General features: G+C 36.6%; 3 protein-coding genes across 3 annotated transcripts; 2 read left to right on the top strand and 1 right to left on the bottom strand.

Annotated features, from left to right (window-relative positions):
- Nucleotides 1-3,739: 3,739 nt before the first annotated feature.
- Nucleotides 3,740-5,410, top strand: PHYBLDRAFT_188978 (hypothetical protein; the record flags this gene model as incomplete). Its single annotated transcript, XM_018439591.1, has 6 exons — nucleotides 3,740-4,014; nucleotides 4,132-4,150; nucleotides 4,277-4,381; nucleotides 4,497-4,863; nucleotides 4,935-5,049; nucleotides 5,138-5,410. 6 exons carry the CDS (start codon nucleotides 3,740-3,742, stop codon nucleotides 5,268-5,270), a joined length of 1,014 nt encoding a protein of 337 aa, XP_018285486.1. The 3' UTR covers nucleotides 5,271-5,410.
- A 541-nt stretch (nucleotides 5,411-5,951) lies between these two features.
- On the bottom strand, nucleotides 5,952-10,262 carry PHYBLDRAFT_57737 (hypothetical protein; the record flags this gene model as incomplete). Its single annotated transcript, XM_018440247.1, has 3 exons — nucleotides 5,952-8,309; nucleotides 8,390-8,539; nucleotides 8,625-10,262. 3 exons carry the CDS (start codon nucleotides 10,260-10,262, stop codon nucleotides 5,952-5,954), a joined length of 4,146 nt encoding a protein of 1,381 aa, XP_018285485.1.
- Nucleotides 10,263-14,719: 4,457 nt separating this feature from the next.
- Nucleotides 14,720-23,556, top strand: PHYBLDRAFT_183504 (hypothetical protein; the record flags this gene model as incomplete). Its single annotated transcript, XM_018438779.1, has 25 exons — nucleotides 14,720-14,909; nucleotides 15,651-15,863; nucleotides 15,934-16,870; nucleotides 16,937-17,204; nucleotides 17,283-17,414; nucleotides 17,471-17,707; nucleotides 17,811-18,087; nucleotides 18,161-19,045; nucleotides 19,136-19,250; nucleotides 19,328-19,609; nucleotides 19,695-19,752; nucleotides 19,833-20,009; nucleotides 20,083-20,396; nucleotides 20,469-20,667; nucleotides 20,737-20,883; nucleotides 20,953-21,301; nucleotides 21,395-21,695; nucleotides 21,787-22,036; nucleotides 22,095-22,184; nucleotides 22,246-22,383; nucleotides 22,449-22,511; nucleotides 22,604-22,724; nucleotides 22,787-23,025; nucleotides 23,124-23,268; nucleotides 23,334-23,556. 25 exons carry the CDS (start codon nucleotides 14,720-14,722, stop codon nucleotides 23,507-23,509), a joined length of 6,303 nt encoding a protein of 2,100 aa, XP_018285484.1. The 3' UTR covers nucleotides 23,510-23,556.
- Between the last annotated feature and the right edge of the window lie 702 nt (nucleotides 23,557-24,258).

Below are 24,258 nucleotides of genomic sequence, written 5' to 3'. Positions count from 1 at the left end.
TTATATTTACCATTGTTCTTTCTCCTTTTGGAGATCATTGGTATAAAAAAATCCATGGCTAATTTTCTTGATAGTCTATGTTGAATCATTTTGGCAAGACACACCAGATTAGAATAAAGGTAATAATCATCAAGACAACGATAATGATGATATCTAGCCGTTGGCTCGAGCTGGAATTTAGCAGTGTAACAAGTAAAATCACCAACTTGTTTAGCCACTCATATTTAACCTTTCTTCCCTTTCTTCCTTCCTCCCTCGGTCTCTCTGTCTCTCTATTTCTTTCTTTGGTTTTAGTGGTGTCAATCATGCCTCAGATGCCACGTTTTCTTTTGTGCCACGATTTTCCTTTTTGCCTTAATTATAATATGAAACTAATAATTAAATAATAAAAATAAAAAATAAAAGTTAGATATATAAAGAGAGAGAGAGCTTTTTATTTCCCTGCACTGAGAAGGGGAAAAAAAGTGATACCAATCTCAACTTGTACACAATTTTTATTTGTCTGTATTTCCATGGTAATAAATGATAAATGATTACCCGTAGTGACAAATGACTCAAATTTTGGATTCTTCTACACAAGAAACACAAAAGAAGAAGAATATTAAGTGAAATTTCAATAAGTCTAATCAACCAAGATAAAAGCAAACAACTGGATAAGTAATCATAATTATCATGAATAGTATAGTAAAGAGCAAACTTAATAACAGGATTACTATGTGTGTGATGAAATATTATTATTTTGGTTATTTGAAAAACCCTTGGACCTTGGAATTTAATATTCTATATCACCTAATCAACGCAAGGTTTTTTTTGTACTTCTTCTTGTGTGAGTGCACTATAATCTGCTCTGGAACTTCCTCCCCTTTGAACTTTGTAAACATATTGTCTCTTTAGTCTGAATCATACGATTTTTTCTATGAGAAAAAATAAAATTGATCTTAATCATTGCACAAACAATATTCCCTGTTTCTTTCTCATGTATAAAAAGAGAATAACAGTGAAAAGGAGAATTCTGTATAATAATGATACTAGAATTCTCCTCGAAACATTTGTCTGCTCTTAGTTTTTGCTTAGTCTTTCCTTTAAGAAATATGAACAAGGCAATGTCATTAATCTCCCAGAGGGTCCTTGATAAAAAACCAAAGACACGCACACGTATGTATGCTGAAAATAAATTCTTATATTCCTTGAAAGTCCAGTTTAACGAATAAGAAGAAGCAAGGAAGCCTCGATTTGGGTATATGTCCAAGTAACCTGTCAAGCATGAAGGTGAAGAAAATAATAATAGTAGTAATAGCAATCATTAAACTTGTTTTACATCCGCATAAAATGGTTGAGATTGTGTTGGGTATAAGTCTATATTCGCACGAGAGACTGAGCTGATTCTAAACTAATGGATTGACTATCGTATATAGCATGCAAATCTACATGTTTACCATAGTAAAACAACAAATAACAGCAAAGCCAGCGGATATGGGACAGCTGCATGTATGCCATGTACATAATTTATTCTATATTTATGGCATCAAAATTTGAAAAGATGTATACGCGTACTGTTTTTATATTACAAGATAATACATACAACTTTGATATATCTTGTGGCGGTGTAAAGTTATTAGAGTGCATTACAGTACATTGATGCTGTAAAGGGACCAAAGAAGAGACTAAAGCTTTACCAAGTAACGGACATTGAGAAAAGAAAAGAAATAATATATGTAAAAGATATACCAAAGAAAAAAATATTAATCTTATTCAGAGATTTTCATAGCCTGTTGCCTGCCGCTCATTTACTCGCTCTTCCCTCTTTCTCTCCCTCTTTCTCTCCCCTTTTTGTTTCCCTTTTGATCATCAATTTTTTGCCTACTAATATGTCTCTCTTCCTGATCCTATTACTTCTTTTTTTATTTTTCTGATAGATCAATATTTAGTTCTAGACTTCTCTAAATATAAGGCTGAAATATGCAAGGTATATATATATGTATATGCACGCATGCATGTACCAAGGTCCTTGATAGCGTTTTCATTAATTTCAGACAGTCAAGTAATTCATGAGCTTCCAATGTCGATCAATAACATGCTTTATATTGAAATAAGCCTCATAATAAGAACAATAGTAATAGTAATAGTAGTAGGGTGCTAAAAAATGTCGCTTGAATATTTTATATAGTTTAATAAAGTTTCAAAAATAATGGATCTGGACTCTTTATTAGTATCATTTTATTTTGTTAGTGTTTCTCTGTCTATTTGTCCATTATGATATTGCATCTTGTTGATTTTAGAAATAGATCTATCCAGGTAATTGATCAAATACTATATATGTATATATGTATCTCTCTGTGTGTGTGTGTGTGTGTTTTCTGAGCTTAATTTGAAAGGAAACCAAGTTTAAAGCAGTGCTAGATCCAACCATAAAGTATAAAAAATGTAACCTAGAGTACTCCTTTAAAGGTAATATTTACACGTGTTAGACGTCATCTTAGCTCTCTTACTTGTCCCTCAATTCTCTACTTTATTTTATTTTACACACGTAAGTGATACGCGTATTGCTAGAGAGAGAGAAGGTATCTTCATATATGTATACATTCTTTATGATTTAAATCGATTACACTCCTTGGTGGAGGAGATATTCATAAGTCACAATCTATAGTTTACTAACTTATTATTAAGAGATAAAATAATAATAATTACCGAGGAAATTATATCCCTTTTTTTTTCTTTCCTTTTTTTTGCACTTCCCCTTGTAAATGTATGCATATACATATAAGAAATATTACCTTTCAAGATGTATTTTGTACAAGATCAATTTATATATATATTCTTTATTGCTATTAGTATTCTTATTATACAATAATTAAGGTACTTATTTTTCTATTATCATTATTAACATTAATTATAGGAGAGGGCTATTAATGCAGGCGGCTTTGAACATTACTGCAAAATCCACCAAAGCAATTTCTCTCTCTTTTTTTTTTAAAAAGAAAAATGTTCATACATATATATATATATAAGCACGGAGCTTATTAGCCAATCTTATTACAATAAGATTCAAGCCTAAAAGATCAAGAAAAGAAAAGAAAAAAAACGAACAAGGATAATAATTCCTACATCTTATATACGTGTAAAATAAGAAACACTTCACAGAGAGAGAGAGGAACATACAATACTAATTCGATAAAGTATAATGATAATGATAATGATAGTAGAATTGATGATCCTAAACTGGAAAATGATAAAATTGAGCATGTGTATGTACAACTTTAGATTATTCCAAGATGACTTTTAAGATAAAAGAAATAGAGAAAGAAAGAGAGGAAAGAAACTAATGATCTGTAACTGATTTATAGACCAAGGGCTTATATTATATGTATACTATGTATTTGTGTAATTGACTAGGATAAATAGCTATCTATCTAGCTCTTTATTACAAGAAGCTCAAGGGATAGGATAAAATAGAATAATTGGCTTATTAAAAGAACATACACACACGTATAGGAAGAACACTAATATGTATATAAAATATAAAGGGTCGTACTCAGCCCAGTCACTTCCCCCTCCATCTTAAGGCTAGTTTCTAATTCAATTTTTTTTAATACCAAAAAAATAAATAAAAGTACTTTACTATCTAAGCTTAATAACCTTCCTCCTCCTCCTCCTCTTCTTCTTCTTCTTCTTCTTGTATATTTATAAGAATATTTTTCTGTTTGCCAAATACTTTCCTTAATATCACCTCTCTTCTTAAATGGCAAAACAAGTAGTTGATTCAAAGTATGCTTGGCTGGGACTTTATTTTATCCTCAACCTCTCCCTGACTCTGTACAACAAGGCGATCCTTATCGACTTCAGATATCCTTGGACACTGACAGCAATACACACATTATGTGGAACTGCCGGTTGCTACTTGATGTACTTGGCCGGTTACTTTACACCAGCAAAACTCGGCAACCAAGAAAACTTGGTCATGATCATGTTCTCATTTCTCTACACAATCAACATCGCCATCAGCAACGTATCCCTGTAAGTTTCTGTACATCACAAATGTATATTCTATATTCTTAATCCTCGTCAATAAGGCTAAGAATACGAAAAAGAAGAAGTTGAAGAAAAGATATATTTATTAATACATTTATACAGGAGCCTTGTGTCAGTGGCTGTACGTACAACAAAGTTGCTTAGCACTTCTTCTTCTTCTTCTTTTCTATTTGATCTTATCTTAAAATAGTAAAATAAATACAATTTCTGACTTTCTTTTTTAATTGCTTTTTTTGATCTCACTTAGTTTCACCAAGTCGTACGTGCCATGACTCCAGTCTTTACTGTCATGATATCGATCGTATTTCTTAACAAGTCATATTCTAGTATGATATATCTATCTCTTTTGCCCGTAAGTTCTAAAGAGACCAAACAAGCCAAGGAAGAAGAGAGAGAAAAAAGAAATATTAATCAATATATCAATATATATATATAAACATTTTTGCTGTTTGGTGGGGGTACAATAGGTTGTTCTTGGAGTGGGATTTGCCACATTTGGTGAATATGATTACACCATGATCGGCTTTCTTCTCACAATTCTTGGCACCTTGCTTGCCGCAATCAAGACGATCGTTACCAACCGTGTACAGGCTGGTCGCCTCAAGCTACACCCCTTGGATCTACTTTCCCGCATGTCTCCAATGGCATTCTTCCAGTGTCTATTCTATTCATATGCCACCGGTGAACTCGAAACCGTCAGAGAATTCTCGTCTTATAACATGACCACAAATCTGGCCTGGGGTTTATTTTTCAATGGCGTTCTTGCCTTTGGTTTAAACTTTGTGAGCTTTACTGCCAACAAGAAGGCTGGTCCATTAACCATGACAGTAGCAGGTAATTATAACTTGTCTTGGTTTATTTATTTATATATCTTAATGACTTTAATTTATGTCTTTCTATTGTAGCCAATGTCAAACAAGTGCTGTCCATCATCTTGGCTGTCATCATTTTTAAACTCAACATTAATGTCACTAATGCCTTTGGTATCATCCTCACGCTTGTTGGTGGTGCGTGGTATGGGTAAAGTATTTCGGGAGTTCTAAATAGAATATTACAAGAAATTAATCCCTCATTGACCTTGATATTATAAATATATATTCTATTATAGTAAGGTTGAGGCAGCAGAGAAGCAAAAGGTCCCTACTCTTCCGACTATCATGGAGACTCCCGAAGAGCAAGAGACCTTTTTGAGTGAAGTGGTTCCAACAGAGAAGCACATTCCCCTTGGAGATCTCAAATAAATAGATGAATATATAAATCAAAAAGCACAATATTTTTTGTGTGTGTGTCTGTATCTATATCTATATTTTTTCTTTCTTTATTAAACAAACACTATCTTTGAAGATCACTAGTACATTTGTACATTTGTATGTTTGTAAGGCCAGTTAAAAGATCATTAACAAAGAATCCATTGGTTTCTTTCAATTAAAAATAAAACACATTTTCAATTGACTACTTTTATTGTTATGGCTGTTAAATTCTAAAATACAGGATAATTGTTGGTGGTTCAAAGGAAGATCAAGACCAAAAATAATAGGACACTTTCAATGTATGTTTTAAATATATATTTATTTAATATATTTATATATATAAATAAATAAAAAAGGTAGTGAGAAATAAAAGAAATGTAAAGATGTCTACATCTAAAGACTATGATTATGCTTATTATTGTTATTGTATATATATATATATATATATATATATATAAAACTTCTTTTGTTCTTCTTCTTTTTGAAACCTTGAAGATTCTCAAGATGTATATTTAAAAATAAAATAAAAAAAGAAGAATATATATGTATGTATGTAAGAGAGAAATGAAACAAACAAACAAAGAAGTGTGTACAAATGAAATGAAAATAAATAAAAATTATTAAATGAAAAAAAAAATATTGAAGGAAATAATAGTGAATTAAAAAAAATATTTATCGGTTTGCTTTACGGAAGAGGAAGACAAAGAATGTAAAGAGCATGACATTGAAAACGTAGTAGGCACACAAGATACCGAAATCGCGCCATCTGTTGCTAAAGCTCCATCCGATACGGGTTTCGTAAAAGTCATCACCAACGGTGTACTGGCAGTAGTCACAGGTTCCGGTTGCCTCGGGGTTTCCAATGTAACCAAGTCCACCAGACTCAAAGTAGTTGGCAAAGTAGTCACCGCAGGTCTGGCCAGGTGGGGCATTGATCTTGATGTAGTCACCAGCACCACAGACAATCTTGACACCAGCCATGACATCGACGACAAGACCTTCGATAAGATAATGGTAAGGGTCCAACCAATACATCCAAGATCTCCAGAAGTATGGCATTTCCGAAGGTGGCTGCACGATACCGGCAAACAGAATGAGAATAGATGTGAAGAAAGGATTGATGACGGCAGCCATAGGAGGAGTGCTAGAGAAGGCGGCAATCATGAAACCAAGCGAGACAGAGTAAAGCATGAAAACGAAGAAATGAATGTAGAAGAAACCAACTCTGTCAGAGATGTTCTCAAGACCGGCAGTCCAGTAGAAGCACACCAGGAAAATGGCAGAGAAGAAGATCAGGTAAGGAATTTCGACAACCATACAGGCCAGAGCAAAAGGTCCCCATCCGTAGTACTTTGAAGCATACTCACGACGGAACCACATACGCTCTTGCATGAATCGAGGCTGTGCCAGAATAATCAAAGCGTTGGCCATCAGAAGGGTAGTAAAGACAGAGAACATTCGGTTCTGCATGTCGGCAGGAGTGTTACCGAGCTTCCAGAAAGTGAAACCGGAAATGAGACCAATGAAACAGACGTTGAAGAGACGACCGAGGTTGTAACTGGGAGATCTCCACCATGAGATGTTCATGCGCTTGTAGACAAGCATGAACTGCTGCCAGAAGGACAAGGCGTAGGTGCTGGTCTTGCGGGAAGAGTCGTGGGAGGATTTGGAAAGAATGTCATTGAGTTCGTCCTGAAGAGCCTTGGCTTCCTTGGAACCCTTCCAAATCTCAGCCCAGTCAGCCTTGGATTTACCAGCGGTACCGGCTCCGACACACTCAAGAATGTATTCGGCAGGGTTGGCCTTGGGGTCACACTTGGGTCCACCGTTGGACTCAAAGTATTCAATCATAGTAGCAGAACCAGGACCGATCTCACCACAGTAGGCGGTACGGCCACCACGCATCAGAAGCACCAGGTGATCAAAGTTCTCGAACAGGGTGGCAGAAGGCTGATGGATGGTACACAGGACAGGCCAGCCAGAGTCGGCCAACTTACGGATGAAACGGACAATGTTGTAAGAACTCTGGGCATCGAGACCAGAGGTAGGTTCATCAAGGAAAAGAAGCTTGGGCTTGCCAACAAGTTCGGTAGCAATGGTCAGACGCTTGCGCTCTTCAACAGAAATACCGACACCTTCTTCAAGATCACCAACGAGGGCATCACCTATTTGGTCCATCTCCAGGAGACGAAGAATTTGCTCAACATATTCATCCTTCTCGGCCTTGGGGACCTCGGCAGGTTGACGCAGATAGGCAGAGAACTGAAGGGCTTCACGGACAGTGGCATTGGGATTGTGGACATCCATCTGCTCGCAGTAACCAGTAACACGCTCAAAGTCGTTGCGCAGGGGCTCGCCGTTCATCAGAATGCTACCATCGATCTTACCAATGGTTTTTCGCTTGGCCAGTACATCAAGAAGAGTGGTTTTACCGGCACCGGAAGAACCCATAAGAGCAGTAAGGTGACCGGGCTTGACGATACCGTTGATGCCGTTCAGAAGTTGGAGCTTGCCACCCTTGATGGGTACAGTGTAATCAATGTTGTGCCAAGAGAAAGTGGTACCTTCGGAAACAGCCTCCATGTGCTCTTCCTCACGGGTTCCGGTCTGCTGCATAAGTTCTTCTTCGGTCTTGGCCTTGGGAGCCTTGCCGTTCTTGTAAACCTTGGTAATAGAACCTTCCTTTTGGAGACCAAAGTATTCCATAGCGAGACAGGTAATTGCGGTAAAGAATACGAAGAACAAAACGACGGCAACAAAGTCGATCCATCGCTGCCAGACTTGATAGTCGTAACCACGGTCAAGGTAGCTGTCACCAAGAACAAAGGGCTCACCGGGGTTTGCACCGGCAAGAGTACAGGTACGGTAGTCAGTGTTTTCATAACCAGGACCATATGGAACCATAGCAGGACCATTGCAATCAAAGTGCATTGCGTGAAGTTCATTGGATATCAGCGCCTTGTAACCATAAGCCAGAGGATTGATCCAGTAAATCCAGTACAGCCAAGGATGCATGTACTTGTAAGGAATCTACAATGATAATATTTAAAAAAAATGTTAGATACTTGTTTGATGTTATAGTTTATATTTATATTAGACATTAGTCTTACCTGATAACCAGAGTAGATCAAACAAGCAATAAGGAAGATACTGGAAATCTGAGAAGCGGCAAAGAAATTTGGCAAAACAGCACCCCAGAATCTGAAGAAACCGTTCATACACAAATTGGTAAAGACCAGGACGACCATGAAAGTAAAGTACTAAGAAAAAACATATATAAATTCAGAAAAAAATATTAGTAATCATATCAATAAATAATAATACTAAAGGTGTGTGTATACTTACAGCTCCGGCATCCATCTTGAGACCCATGATAAAGTAGACGCAAAGCTGGAAAATGATAACTTGAATAATGGCCAATGGAATATCAGAAATGACTTGGGCAATGTAAAAGGCAGACGGATGGTAAAGGGCAAAATGCTTGTGTTTCTCGAGGACACGACGACCTTGCATGAAAGCAGACAATTCGGCCTGGGCAATTAAAGCGTTGAAAAGCAAAGAGAACAAGAAAGCACCACCGCGAGAGAAGGCACCATTGGCATCGACTGGCATCTTGTAGAATACAGAGGCCATGATAATACCCTTGACGACGACACCACCATAACGAGAGACCAGAGCACCGACATCACCAAAGATCAATTGGAACTGACGGATGGTGAGGGCGACGACTTGTTGATAATAAGTAGAGACAAAGGGAGATTTCTTGGGAGCACGCTTCTGATGGGCCTCGAGGATAGCCTGTCTGAAGTGTTCATCGGGACGGTCCTTGGCGATCTGGGACTCGTAAGCATCGCGCTCACGCATCATCTCGCGGTACATCTCGGACTGAAGGTAGGTGTTCTCGAACTGGGCAGAGTTAAGAGGAGTCTTGCCTTCGAATCCAGGACGGAACTCACGTTCGTTGGCGTTACAGAGACCGGTCAAGAAATCGGGAATGGACTTGCGGCTGGGGCAGTAGAAACCGACATCCTCAAAGAAGGACTTGGCTTGGGAGGTAGGACCAAAGTAGATGCAGCGACCTTCGTCAAGAACCATGACCTTGTCGAACAGATTGAAGATGTTGTCGGAGGCCTGGTAAAGAGTGGAGATGGTAGTCTTGTGCAAAACATCGGTCATGACACGGAGGGAACGGACATAATCGAGAGCAGACGAGGCATCGAGACCACGGGTAGCGCAATCCCAACAATTGATAGAACTGCGGGTGGTCATCTGTTCGGCAATTGAGAGACGCTTACGTTCACCACCAGAGAGACCACGGACGAAGGCATTACCGACCATGGTGTTCATCTGTTTAGTGAGACCGAGCATGTTTCCGAGCATGTAAAGGACCTTGTTGATGAATTCCTTAGAGGACTCGCCGGGAACACGCTTGCCGGGAACCTTGTTCTTCAGAGCGAACATGAGAGTCTGCTTGGTAGTCAAGGTAGGGTAATGGAGATCTTCTTCTTCGTTGTAACAGACTTCACCACGGAAGTACTTGCTGAACTCAGTAGCTTCGATGCCACCATAGGTGACCTCGCCTTCGATGGATGTGTAAGAGCCGCGCATATTTGCTAGGACACGGAGAAGGGTAGAGCAACCAGAACCAGGACGACCGAGGACGAGCAACATCTCACCGTCCTTACAGAAGCCATTGAGGGGTTTGAGGATGGTGAAATCAGTGCCTTGGGTTTTGCCCCACTTCCAGAATTGGACAAATGTTTTGATGACTGAAAAGTTGGTACTGATAGTCTTTGCATCGGCACCAAGACCCTTGACGCAGAGATCTTTCCAGATGACACCCATGTGTTTTCGAGCGATACCGGCAGCAGAGGTCTCGTCGTCAACGTTGCGCAAGAAATCGGTCAGATCAAAATCTTGAGATTGACCTTTTTCAGCGTCGGTGGGGGCGTTGGGTTGAGTCATACGGGATTGCTTTGTCATCTCACGTCGCATTTCTTCGTAGTTGGACATAGCATCTTCGATGTTGACGGCATTGGCATCGAGTTCGCCAAAACCACCTCCTTCGCCAGTACGGGAAGTGGTGGTGCGACGGATTTCGAGTTCTTTTTCGTCTGTGCCGTCTAGAGTTTTGGCATCCAATGAGTTTTCGGATGCTTCATAATGGCGTTCTGCCTGATTTCGTTCAGGCAATCCTGAATATGATGGATGATCCATTATAGCAAAGGATTTGGGTTTAGTCTAATTGAAATGTATGTAATGTATGCTTTATGAATATGAATTAATTGAATGAATAGGATGAGTAGAAAGGGGAGGAAAGAAGTAGTGAAAAAGAATTAAATTTTCGATTTAAAGTGGTACCTTTTAACCCTTTTTTTTATTATATATTTAATTCAGAATATTGACCGGGAAAATAAAAGACCTCGCATAATGTATTTTCTGGAACGGACTTGTTAAAATTTTGTAGCTGAAAGAATAGCCTATGTTAAGGTGCAAACGGATTGTATCCGCCTATCTTGTTAATGATTAAAGCGGAAGAAATAAATGTATATATAAAATAAAATAAAAAAGGGACCTAAAAAAAAAACTCATTTACACAACGCAATCAGAACTAGCAATTGAAAAGCCTTTTGAGAAGTGTGCTCTTTACAAAAAAAAATCTGGCAATTACACCTTCTATTTGGCCTCTTCAATTCTAGTCAACTAGATTTTTTGCACCAAATTTTAGTGTTGGATTCCCAACGATCTACAATTGACATGTCAAAAATTGTAGGACCCCTGGATAAATTATTCAACGCTGTCTCCGCCTGCCACACATGCCGTCATGTTAAGTGAAGAGGCGGATTCTCAAAAATGCATAGGAAAAGATGTCGGAGATTCTACTGAGAAGGTAACGGAACTGAATGCGATTGCTCTGCCATTTGATATTTTGTACTTCATTTTTATTTTTGACAAAAATAATAAGGCGAAAAACCTTTTTGCGTGCTTATCTCTACGTTTGTTCTTCCTTTGGACGCTTAAATAGAACAAAGTCTTCTTCAATGACCTTTTTTTTTTTCCTTTATATAAATCTACTTCATACTTGTGGTTTCTAGTGCGGGGTATTTTTTTATCCACTTATAACCTCTATTTACGTTTGTCATGAACATCAATTGTACCACTAAAAGACACTGCAGATCATTTTCTTTTAAAAAAAAATTGCTGAAGAGTACAATTTAGAGACTACTCAGGTCTGTCTAGTAAAACCTGACTGGTAAGGGAGAAAATTAATGCAGTTATCAAATTTAATGCAGCCAAACTCATATAGAATCTCACTCACACCCACAACTTCTTCTTTTTTTTTGGGTATCTGAGTTGACATGAAAAAATATGTTTTCTTATACAACATGTTTCAAGGTGTTATAGCAATGACTGTTTTACTATGCATTAATATTCATTTGTTTTCTTAGTATATATATTTATAGTTTTGTGTCTTGAGGTTCTTTTATATCGAATCAAATAAACACAAAACACAAACCATATACAGGTCCCCATACGCTTAAAGACATGATTTTGTAATTGTGGGTAGATAGTTAAGCCAGAAAAATAATAAGAGTCTAAGGAACTTGTGTCCATGATGGTGCCATAAATGAAGATAATTTTCCCTTTTTCAGGTTAACCGACACAATTCCGCAAAACAACATAAATGAAGCTCTAGACGTTGGTTAATGGCTTATGTTTCTCATTTCTTACCGAGGATTCCCATTGCTAGTGTTTTTTTTTGATAATGAATATGATGGTGGATCAATTGGGACCTTAAAAAAAACCCTCTGAAATCATTTGAGAAAATTCTCGAAAAATCTGTCTTAACAACAATGAGTATATCTGAGCCCAGAATTATAAAAGAAAATCAAAAAAAAAGACAATCAAAAAGTCTTATCTGCCTATATATATGGATTGTATTCGCACGTTTTTTTCTTGGCTCTGTTTTTTTGTGTGTGTATATTTGTGTAAAAAAAAAAGAATCTGTAAAAATCTTATATATAAAAAAGGCCCTTTTACCGAATCTTTTTCCATTAAACTATCTGCCGTCTGTTTCAAGGTGCGCTGTGCATCTCTTATTTATTTTTATAATTATAGATAATGATATATCTCGGGGTATGACTTTTCCGGTAGCCAAGAGAAGCATAAAGCTTAAATTATGTATGTCTTGGATACTAGAGTAATATTCACACTTCTTTTTATCTATGTATCGTGTAAAGAAAGAAAGAAAAAAAGGAATTTTTTTTTAGCTGTGTATGATTTGAAATGGCTTTAATTTTTGGCTGCCTTATCAATTTACTCTTCTTGATCACAATTTTTTTTATAATTTATTTACAAAAGATAAAGGCTATTCTTTACAATACTTCTTCCGATCAAACGGTCTTGGCCGATCTATATATATATTATAAATATAAATAAGTGAATGAAGGAATTTCATTACCACTTTAACACTTTAAAAAAATGGAGTTTTCTTAGTTTTTCCACAGCTGAACTAATTTATGTGTATGTATTGGTAGGTTTTTTTTTTACATATAAATATATTCTCGATCAGCTATGCTGCCACAAACGTTTGATTAAAATTAATTATTATTAAAGCTTGAGCATGGACCACACTCCAATATAAATATATATATACATATTATAGCCATATTATCTAGAGCCACTCTATCCTGTAGAAACAAAGTATGGGACGAGTGCTTTGAACATATAATATATGATATATGTTTAATACACTACCCTAGAGACCAATTACCGAGAGGGCATCATATTTGTATGTTTCCGAGAAATTTAAAAAAAAACACTATGTTGTATGATCGACCCTTAAACCTCTCTGATTTTGTCTTTCTTTTTAGTGAAATATCCAAGTCACTTAACCCATTAGTAAGCTATTATTACTATTTTACTAAAAGCTCAAAGGTAAAATGGTATGCGCGTGTATGTTGGATGAAGCTCAGATTATAATACAGGGCCTCTAATATATATACATGATTGATATTGCGGGCATTCATCAAGTTAACTATTAATTTGGTCAAGAAAATAGCGTTTTCATGTTGCTGCCAGTCGACTCATTGCATCGGAACAGCCTTTTTGTTTAGTTTATTTTTTCATCTATATGAAGATATACACTGCACCTCTTCCACCTTTCTTACTTTCATACAAGAAACCAATGCTTCTATAATATGGACATGGTGAAACTTGGGTTATTTAGTTTATCTGAAATAAAACATGGGAGATCATTTAATATGAAATTTGCTGCTTTTATTATTTCTAATCGCGATCCCTCTTAGACGTCCACAAGAAGTATTACCCAGTGCGAATACAGGTTTATTATTTCTAATTGCTTTTACAAAATTTCTTCTGGTCTTTCTTTTTTAGACTTATTCATTAATGTTTTAAGTTCACGTAATAACGGAAATGATCCAAGTTGTTCTTGTTTGTGCTGAGATCTGAGCTAACTCCTAATCGCTCAAGAACATCTATACCAAGACCTTCTTGGTACCTTGTGTGGTTTGATGCTGTTGTTTTTAGTATATGCAGTGTAAAAGGCCTTTGTTCAATATTCTTAACGTATACTGTAAAGTCTTTTTGTAGTGCTATTTTATGTATTCATATTCATATTTCCCTCCAGACGGAAACGGTATCTAGTAACTCCACTCCAGATACACTTGCATACTACCACTAAAACTTCATGTTCTTGAATCTTTATTTCCAAATAATGAGGATCTCGCCTCTCATATTGATTTATCCAGGGACTGTATTTTCCAGACTTTTCTTTCTTCAAAAAAAAATTACTATACCAAAACTTGTCGCTCTATATATTACAGGCTTCCATTCTTCACCCCAGTATTATCTTGTTCAAGTACATTTCTTTAAAGTAGTCGTATTAACCTACACTAAGGAAAGGATAGATAATCCAATACAGCTACACAAGTCCAAGTTATTTAAATCTTTTTGAATTATACTCACGAAAGAAGTAAAAATGTTTGTCACTCCTATTTCAAAATGTTTATCAAAGTTTGGTTTCAATTTCTTTCCGTGCCGTTTTGAATTGGTTGCCCTGTATCAAGTGTTAAAAAAAAATGTCGTAGTCTTAACTGAAAGATACGTTTCTACAAAAGGTTCTGGCACACCTTTTAATTGTGTAGCACATCTTAGGACTTCCGAGCAGTGTAATAAAAAGAATTTATATAAAGTATCAGAGAACGAAATCTTTTCCATATACATTTATCCAATTATCTCTGTCATTGTGCCTGATCTTATACACAATATTATGCTCATATGACGCAACAAGACTTAATCATATAAATTATTTCCAACCTAACTCTAAGAGGCAAAAGGAAAGAGGAGATTTAGAGAGAGAGAGATTCGCTGCTTTCAGTATCTTGCTCCTACTGTCTGTCTGTCTGTCATGGATAGTTATGTATTTCCGCTACGCATCAAATGCTAAGTTTTATCCATTTAACCATATTGTGCAGCCAGTAAATGTATTACGTCCAATCACTGCACTTCTTGCTTCCGGTTATTTCTTGGAATTTTCAAGCAAGCTCCCAACCTTTGCCCGTGTCGGTGCTTTCAAACACCAGATGCAACATATTATGATTTTCCAAGGTAATACTACAACCAGCTTCCGCTTTCATTTTTTATATTAATAACATAAACCTTCCAACCTGGCCATCGCCAGGCATTCCAAAAAATATACATTTGGTAGACTATTAGATTGGAATAATTTTGTTATTTTTTTTTACTTTATTTTGATGCTACAATAGTGAATATAAGTCAAGGAAAGTACAAAACTAATATGGACAATAAAGAGGTTAAAATGAATGAATTTAATCACCATGCTTTGGACTATAATAATTTTCGGGTATATTAATATTTGTGAATAATGTTCATCTTAAGAATAAATAAAATCACTTTTGTCTCTTGGCCTAGCATCTTTACACTGGCATATATGGAAAAAAAATGAATATACAAATATCAGGTGGGCGAATGCATAATTTAGCAGTGACCATTATGTAGCAAATTTAACATTTCGTCTTTGGCACCAAAAATAAAGTTCCCGTATATATATATATATATATCTTCCTAATGTAATAATTACACAGGACAATATCTTATTAATCTAACAAAAATACTACTGTCAGTAATAATAAGAATAATAAGAATACCAATGGCAATGGCAATAGTAATAATTGCTGGATCAAGAACAAAAAAGGGGCTTCTGCAGATCTTACCAATTGGGGTGAAAAGGAGGAGGGTTGAGGACTGGCTGTCCACAAGCCACCACGATTTTGACAAGTGTTTTAATGATTACTTGAACACAGCTTTGACAATCATATAACTCGGAAGACATTAGCATGGGCATTTCCGAGAAAACAAAGAATGGGCAGAAGCCTGTAAAGCTTCCCAAATCTATATTTGTGGAATGGAACGCCATTTTGAATGATTTTTCTCAAAAGTATCCCAATACCTTATACATTCCAGCTGTAGCATCCATAAAAAAATTGATTAGCAAAGCGGATGAACCATGGGATAAACAAGCTGCTTGTTTGAGAGAATCAGGTTAATATTTAAAAGAAATATACCCGAAATTCGTATATAAATTAACAAATAAATCACAATGTGTCTCTAGCAAAGGCTTTGAATATAGCGGCAGCAAAGAAGCAGCTTGAATTGCATGACATTGAACAAATCAAATGCATTCTTGAACCTGTTGCTTCGTCTGGATACTTTGCAGCTGCTGAAAACCTTTCACGCCGTCAGTTTGTTCCACTTTTGGAAGCAGCTGTCAAACACACCGAGAACACGACCTTTGAGTATTTCTACACAAAGTACATTACATACGATTACGACGAGTCTGCCTTGTCTGATTTTTCATTGGCACAGAAAGCATTGACTATTTATGCAACAACTGATTTCGACCTTGGAAAACGTACTGTTCTTAATACTTTTGAAAAAACAATGCGCTTTTTGGTGTCTGGTCTTGTATCAGCTCAGCAGCAATTAATAAATCCTGCAAACGACAGAGTATCAACATCGAAACTTGCACCACAAACGCTTTCTGCCGATCAATTGATGAACGATCTTCAGTACTTGTCAAAGACCGTACTTGCTCTTGTCTCACGCTATGGAGCAACGAGTCTTTTTGATTTTGCAAAGACTTTGAAATTGGGACCCATTGAAACAACTGAAGATACACAAATCATGTCTACCTTGATCAGCATTCTTTTGGATATGTGTACACGCACCAATATTTACACTAAAGACTGTAGTCAAGTCGCTGGAATGATTTTGGGATCAATTATTAATTTGGCACAAGATCCTTCTTTTGGGCGTGATTGGGCTATTGGATGGTTCTTCTCGGCAGATAACGAAAAACTTGAGGTATCAGAGCATGTCTTTAAGATGTTTGGTGTTTCCCCTAGCAATGATTTGATCGGTTCGTCGGGCTGGTTAAAACGTGATGCCCCCATGCTATCTGTTGTCCGAGGATTGGTGTCAACCGTTAGAAAAGACATCCTTCTTCTCAAATGCCCTGCTGGATTCAGCTTAACTAAACCTTTGGAGAGGTATGAAATTTAAGCGTCGATATAATCCCTTTTTGTCTCATCTGAACACTTCGCTCGTAACTACAGAAATCCTTCCAGAAACCTGCACGAGATTGTGTTCTTTAGTATTCTGTCGTTCTGTTCAAAGGCGGATCTGGAATCTCAATTAAAGGTCGTCGCATTTGATGCATTGGCAATGTGGCTTTTGGAGACAAAAAACTATATAACTTCCTGTGGAAATGATGCTATAGTTATGGACATGATTTCTGGTGTACTTACACCACAAAATGTTGATATCATCATTCGCTATGTGTGGGATCATTGGGATGACCCTGTTGATGCTCTCAATAGCAAGGTAATATATTTATATTATATTTTGGTGTCACCCCGTTCATAGGCTGTTTCTAAAGTTGTGTTTTTTTTTGTGAATCAGGTCCGCACTATATTTGAACTTACTCTTGGTATTATGGAAACAAGAGCTAGCTTCTACAATAAGAAGAGTGAATATGATGAATTCCTTTCGGTACTTTTGAATAATCTATTAATTATGGATTGGCACAGAAAGGTATTGTATAAAAATGAAACGAGAGTCAAGTATATCAGGATTAACATATTAAATAGGTTAAATATGCTCTTTTGAACATTTTGGTTCCAAAAGTTGGAACAGACGCCTTTTTCCAAGCTGAACCAGAGATTATTTGGAAATGTTTCCGTGCCATGGACAGTCTTGTTCTTCCTCCACAAATTACATCCCTTGTTCTTTCACTTCTTTATCAACGTATTGAAGAGACAATTCCTGGCTACAGTCCATTCAAGGGCCAAAATGTGACATTGAAAGAAAAGGATGCCGAGACAAAGGTAAAAAAAAAAGTAGATATTGATAGATATCGATGTATGAATACTTTGTGTAAAATAAATTTTTAACAACTTTCTTAACTTGATATGCCGTTTATTTGTATAGACAGCAATTGACAATTGGATCAAAGTATGGGCAGTACCTGTCCTCAAGTGTCTTACCTCAGATTCCGAAATTCTGCGTAGAAATGCCAGCGGATTTATTCTCCAGCCACTCTTTAAAGTCTCTCCTCAGTCATTCTGGTATATCATCAAGATATTGCAAGATACGGATGATAAACATTGGTCCGAACTCGATCCTAATTTCCGCTTAAATGCTTTTATTGCTGTACTAAAGGCAGGAAGAAGTTTGGATATCGTGGATGGAAGTGCATACTCCTATGGTAAGAATACAAGTGTTTTCGATTTTTATTTTTATTCTTGTGTGAAGCGAACTTTTAGTAATTTTGAAAATAGACAGAGCATCATTAGAGAACTCCAAGATCTCTGTAGATACCCTCAAATTGGCAATCTACCATTTGGACAATCAAATTAGAATTGATGCTCTTGGTCTTCTGTGTGAATCACGAAAGGCATCATCTACTGTTACAAATATTGAGCTCGATATGGTCAAGATGTTTTTGCCATTGAACATGAACTGCACGTCTCCTGAATTCAGACAAACTCTTTGCGCTCACATCACAAAATTCTTGACTCGTTTGAGGGGTAGCATGTACGCCCAGTATCGTACCTATCGCTCACGTCTCGTGTATGTGGAAAATAACCGTGGAAAGCGATCAGAAGAAGATATTAAGGCAGTACTTGCCGAAGCTGCCTCCATGTGGAAAGCAATTGAGGATGGTAAAGCTTTCCTTTATTGGCTTAATGAGCACAATGCTACCTCTTTGTATCCTGGATCTTCTTTCCAACGTGTGTCTACAGCACTGAGACTCATTGGAGTTGTAATCAAGATTTTTGGAATCGAAGAGATCCCTATCCCAGATGGCTTTACTGTCCGTCCAGAGTTCCCATTCAGAGTTCCTACTGCATCCCCTCGCAATACGAAGCTTTTAATTGATATTTTAACAAATCCGTTCGACTTTAACAGAAATCTCGCTTTTGATATTCTTGAACAATTCCCCAGCCCATTGCCTGGTATTGAGTCGAGAGAAGATGTACAGAGCTTACTCTGGTGGGGATTAAGCAATGTTGTCAGCACAAGAGCTGGAGAAAGCGATAGTGGTGCAATGATTTTCCGATTGATTTTCACCAAGTATATTACTGTTCTTGGATTCGACCTCAACCCCGAACAAAACGTAGCACCAAGCAAGGGATCTGGAGACCATGACGGTTCACCAGCTGGTAAGAGAAGAAATAATACTAATAAAAGGAATATTTGTAGTAGAGAAAGCAAACGCTTATTTAATATGTACTCTTTATTTTCTCTTCTAGTCGTCTTTACTGGAAAGTTGATGGATATGTTGGACGGGCAGGTCGCTGCTGCAAAGAACAACCTACTCCAAGCTGCACAATATAAGCCAATGCACGGAACCCTCTTGGCTTTGCAGTAAGTGTTTTTTATAGTAAACTATAATTTCATCATTTACTTAAATGAATATTGATGTATTATGCCCTCCTGCGTAGATATGTCTTCCGTGAGCTCGAATACCATAATCCAGCAGTATTTTCTGATATCAATGCATGGAAAAAGGCTCACTCACGCGCTCTGACTCTGATCCATACCGTTTGTAATACAGTTATGGAAGTCTTGTCGAACCCATCTCCTGAAGGAAATATCCCTGCGTCTATCCAAGATATGGAAGAAAATGAAGATGACATGATTATTGACAATGTTGACTCTGAATGGTCAGGTCCAAAGTATCAGATTATTTTGAGCTCATGCTGGAGAGCAGTAAAGGAAGCTAGGTATTTATTTCTTTTTCTTTTGTATATGAAATGTTCCTTTTAAGATGATCTTGAATTAATATTGCTTTAAACACTCTTCATTTAGTTCACTTTTGGAAGTTATCATTTCAAAGGCTCCTATAGTTACACACCACTCGAAAGAGGTAAACAATCTAAGATAAAGACAAAGAAGGGAAGTAATGTATGGTTTTTTAAACAAAAAACAACTCTTATATATGTATAGGGTGTTATCACCTACGATGACTTGGTGGAAAGTGGCTCTCTCCTTCGTTCATTGCTTACAACTATCAGACATCGAGGAGCATTCTCTGCTGTGTATCCTGCATATGTATCACTTAATTCTAGATTGTTGGCTTCACCTATGACTGACATCGCACGTCTTCCTTCGGAATGGCTAAAGGTAATTTTTTTAAGAAATATAAAACATAAGATCTAATAAAAAAATATTAATACATATTTAAATAATCTTGTAGGAGAACCTTGAAAGCTTAACATCAAGTAATATTTCCATCACTAGACGTAGTGCAGGTCTTCCGCTTTGTATTCTGGGTGTTGTAAGCAGTGAAAAGCCTAACAAGAGAGATTTGCTGGAAATGGCTATGCAGCGTCTCTTCATGCTTGCAAGTGTTGAAGCACCATCCGATGCTGACCAAAAGATTGATCTTCCCCAAGTTCATGCATTCAACATTCTTCGTACCATCTTTATGGATTCTAAGCTCGGAACAAGCGTTTTGAAATATGCTTCAGATGGCTTTTCACTCTCGATTAACGGATTCTCGTCTCCAAGGTTTGTCATTGATAATAATTCATTCGCCAATTGCACATCATTTGTTGACAAATTCCTTTTCATATGTTTTAGTTGGGCTATTCGTAACTGCTCTGTTATGTTGTTCTCGACACTTTTGCAAAGAACCTTCGGAACAAAAAAGATTAAGGATGAACATAGTGGTCTTAACAAATTGACAGGACGTGAGTTTTTCACTAGATTCCCTCAACTCCACCCGTACCTTCTCAAGGAGCTCGACATTGCTGTTAAGCAACTTCTTGCTGACTCGATGGTAATTTAAATAACGCTTGGGTAAAGAGCATCACACAATGTACAGTTGACTTATTTAATGCTTACTTAGGCTGCAAGTGTTCACCCTGGTCTCTACCCCATCTTGACTCTCCTCTCACGCATGCATCCTTCTGTTATGGATGGTACAGATGAGGTCATATCCATGGCTCCATTTGTTCCTCTTGTGATGTCCTGTGCATCCAGTTCTATCTTTAAGGTACTTTAAGATAAAAGTTAATGATATTATATTTCCTGCTTTTCATGCTTTTTATTGCTGTGATTCTAGACTCGGGAGATGGCTGCCAGGGCACTAGTCCCACTTGTTCCGTTAGTTGACTTGACCAAAACAGTATCTGAACTGTTGACCTTTAATCAAAGGCTATCTCAGAATGAAATTCATGGACGTTTGTTGCAAGTTCAGTTCCTACTCCGCGGACACTTGTATAGTAACCTTCCAGACGAAGTACTGGTTGAATTTTTCAATGTAATCCCTTCCTCAGTTGCAGTCGCATTCGAGTTGTTGTTCTCAAACAGTGTCAGCTGTATGACACAAGCTCTGTTATTGGAAATTATCGGTGAATTCTTCTTTGAGTGCACTTGGATGTACGCTGATAAGGATGGAAAAGCTGTTAAAGGTAATGGGAGAATAATATTTAACTTTTTTTTCTTGCAAATATATGACCTTTTATTCTAACCACTTTACCTTTATTTACACTGTACACTTTTAGAAATGCAAACCATTTCTAGCGAAAAACTCCAGGTGGTCCGAAACGAAGTTTTCAACTATTGCAGTTCCACTGTTCATCAATCCGATGTCAATGCGGCTGAAATTGGCAGATACCTTGTGCGTCAGAATATGGCTAGAGTCATCATGCTGGGCACTTTGAAGAAGTACCAACCAAATGCTCAATTGATAAATGTCCTGTTCCTTTTGGAAGATCGCGATTATGAAGTTCGCCTCGAAGCATTGGAGCAACTTCAGGGTTATTTCGAGAAGCATCAAGACGTATCTATTATTAAGGATTCAGGGTAAGTATTTTTCTTATCTTTTTCTTAACCGTAAATTATCAATATCACAAAATGTCGCCCTAACACGTGTATTTTTTTTTTCTTAAAAAAGAATCGAACTCTTACAGTGCAAGCTTGTTCAGATGACAAACGGAAATGAGGAAAACCAAAACTGCTTTGTGCTGGCAGCTAAATTACTTATGTCACTGTTTTCGGCTAGTCCATATCCTTCCAATGCTGGACTTCACCTTGGATTTACTTTGAAACAATACTGGGATAAACTCAACGAGCAATTCACTCTAAAGAAATCGACGTCAGTTACCGAATCCGTATTGCCACTTCTTGGAGCACTCTTGGCCCAGGTAAATAATAATGATAATATATTGGTTATAAAACATGACAATGCTAATACCACCAAAGATTTTAAAGAACTTTTCTACTGAGGAGTGGGCTCAGAAATGTCTCTTGACATGGTGTAACTATGTGACAAAGTATAGCCATCAAGATGTGGTACGTAAAGAAAATTTATATATACTTTCTTCTTCTATAGCACTCACACTTGCATCTTTAGACATTGACATTACGTGAAGCCGTTGTCGAATCCACTCATTTCACTGCTAAGACTGTCTTTGCTTACGCCAACGAAACAAACGATGCTGTAGATGAAATGAAGGCCACTGTCCAGTTTGTGATTGCTCAGCTTCTTCAGGTAATATTCAACATATGTAATATATCTTTAAATCTGGGTCAATTAAATTAATTCAATTATTTTAGGATGATGATATCGATATTCGCAACAACACTGCAAACATTGTTTCTGTTGCACTTCGACTACCAGTAAGTATCCCTGTTTTTTTTCCGTTGTTGTTTTTCATTAAAAATTAGCCGAATTTCTATATTCTCATACTTACAAAAGTCAACAAAAATAGGCACCTGTTCATCCAGAAAGAGCTGTCGAATTGGTCAACTTGCACCTTTCCAAAAATGCAAAATACTCTACACATTTACAATCGACCCTTACGAATGTCTTTGAAGCAGAACAGAGTTTAGGTAAGTAGTAGTAACATTATAGAATTGAATATGTGAAATGTGAAAATTTACAATTTGAATAGATTGTGTTTGGAAAGAAGAGCTTTCTGAAACGAAGGTGCTTTTTGCAAGAGAGTCTCCTAATATTTACAAAGAAGATCTCTTGGACCTCCAGTGGGTATACATAGACATTGACATACTGAACTCCAGATACCCTAGCCAGTTTAAAAATCAATCCCAATACTTGTGTAATGGTACATTTGGTAAATCGGTCAATCAGGTTATTGACCTTTGCAAAAAGTTAAAAAATCTTTCTACTTTTGTAAGTTTTTTTCTTTCTTTCTATTGTTACTGTGTTTTGTTAGCTATTTAATGTATTTCACTTAATTATAAACAACTTGCTAATTTAAATATTCAAAGGTTATGCAAAATGGACCTTACGGTATAACCTCTCGTCCGGGTATATTTATTGCTGCCTACCGTGCAATCGTTGCTACAAATTCTTTGTATGACCACATTGATACATTGGAAGGCATCTCTGATTCTTTCGTAGGCATTACAAAAGGTAACAAAATACTCTTCCAAATTTGATATGTTTGATAGTGTAATTAACTCTTTGTGATTGTGTAGAATTGAATACTTTGGTAAATAACGTTGAGCAAGATGCTATTCACCCTTTGCTCTGGAAGTGGCTTAGGGGAGAAGATGGTCTTTCTTCAAAGATAAAACCTCTTTTGAAGCGTTTGGGTTCCGTAACATATTCAGAAATGTTCCTTTTGGCTCCTGATTCTAGAAGCTATGCTTAAGAAAATAATTAAAAATAAATATAGAACTTTTTTAATATTCACGAAACAAAGAAAAATGAAGATATAATACTTGCTCTTTTATTAATGCTTTTTTTAAAAAAGAAGTATATATACATTGTCTAAATAGCATCAAGAACAATACAAGAGGTATTTATAAAATCAAGTATAATATATTTCTAAAAATTATTAGCATCAAAAATGACATGTCAATATCCTCTGTGAACACTAACAGAGAAATTTATAGTATTATCTGAAAGACAATTATTTTCATTTTATTGTTTTTAAATATAATTTATTATTCATATAATAAAATGTCGTTCCTCGTCGGCACAGTCACCCTACTAATCAAATTAATGACAAGAGAGACTGTTTCTACCACAAGGGTAAAAGAACTTATGATCTGGTATGCGTCGAAATCGAAAGATTCCTGGCAATGCAGAGCTATTGTCCGAAGACGTAGCATGCATCGTGGCTGCAATCGTTATTTTTGATTAAAGAATTTTAGATTTCTGGGGATTAAAGCCCTTTATATAGTTTTTTGAAAAGAAAATTTTTCCTATTTCTGAGTTAATTTCATTTTCTATATAAGATTTGACAGTCGTTGCCGGTCACGATACTGATCGACTGTCTTGACTCAAAGATTATTTTTTTATAGTGATACACTCCAGAGATTTCTATAGCAGAAAAAAGAAACATAATTTTGTTTGTATTAATACTAAATTACTGTGAAAAGAAAAGTAAAATACAGC

Source organism: Phycomyces blakesleeanus, assembly GCF_001638985.1.
Source record: "Phycomyces blakesleeanus NRRL 1555(-) unplaced genomic scaffold PHYBLscaffold_29, whole genome shotgun sequence".
Lineage (NCBI taxonomy): Eukaryota > Fungi > Mucoromycota > Mucoromycetes > Mucorales > Phycomycetaceae > Phycomyces > Phycomyces blakesleeanus.
The sequence above is the reverse complement of the archived record's forward strand: the minus strand, read 5'-3'. Positions and strand labels throughout refer to the sequence as shown.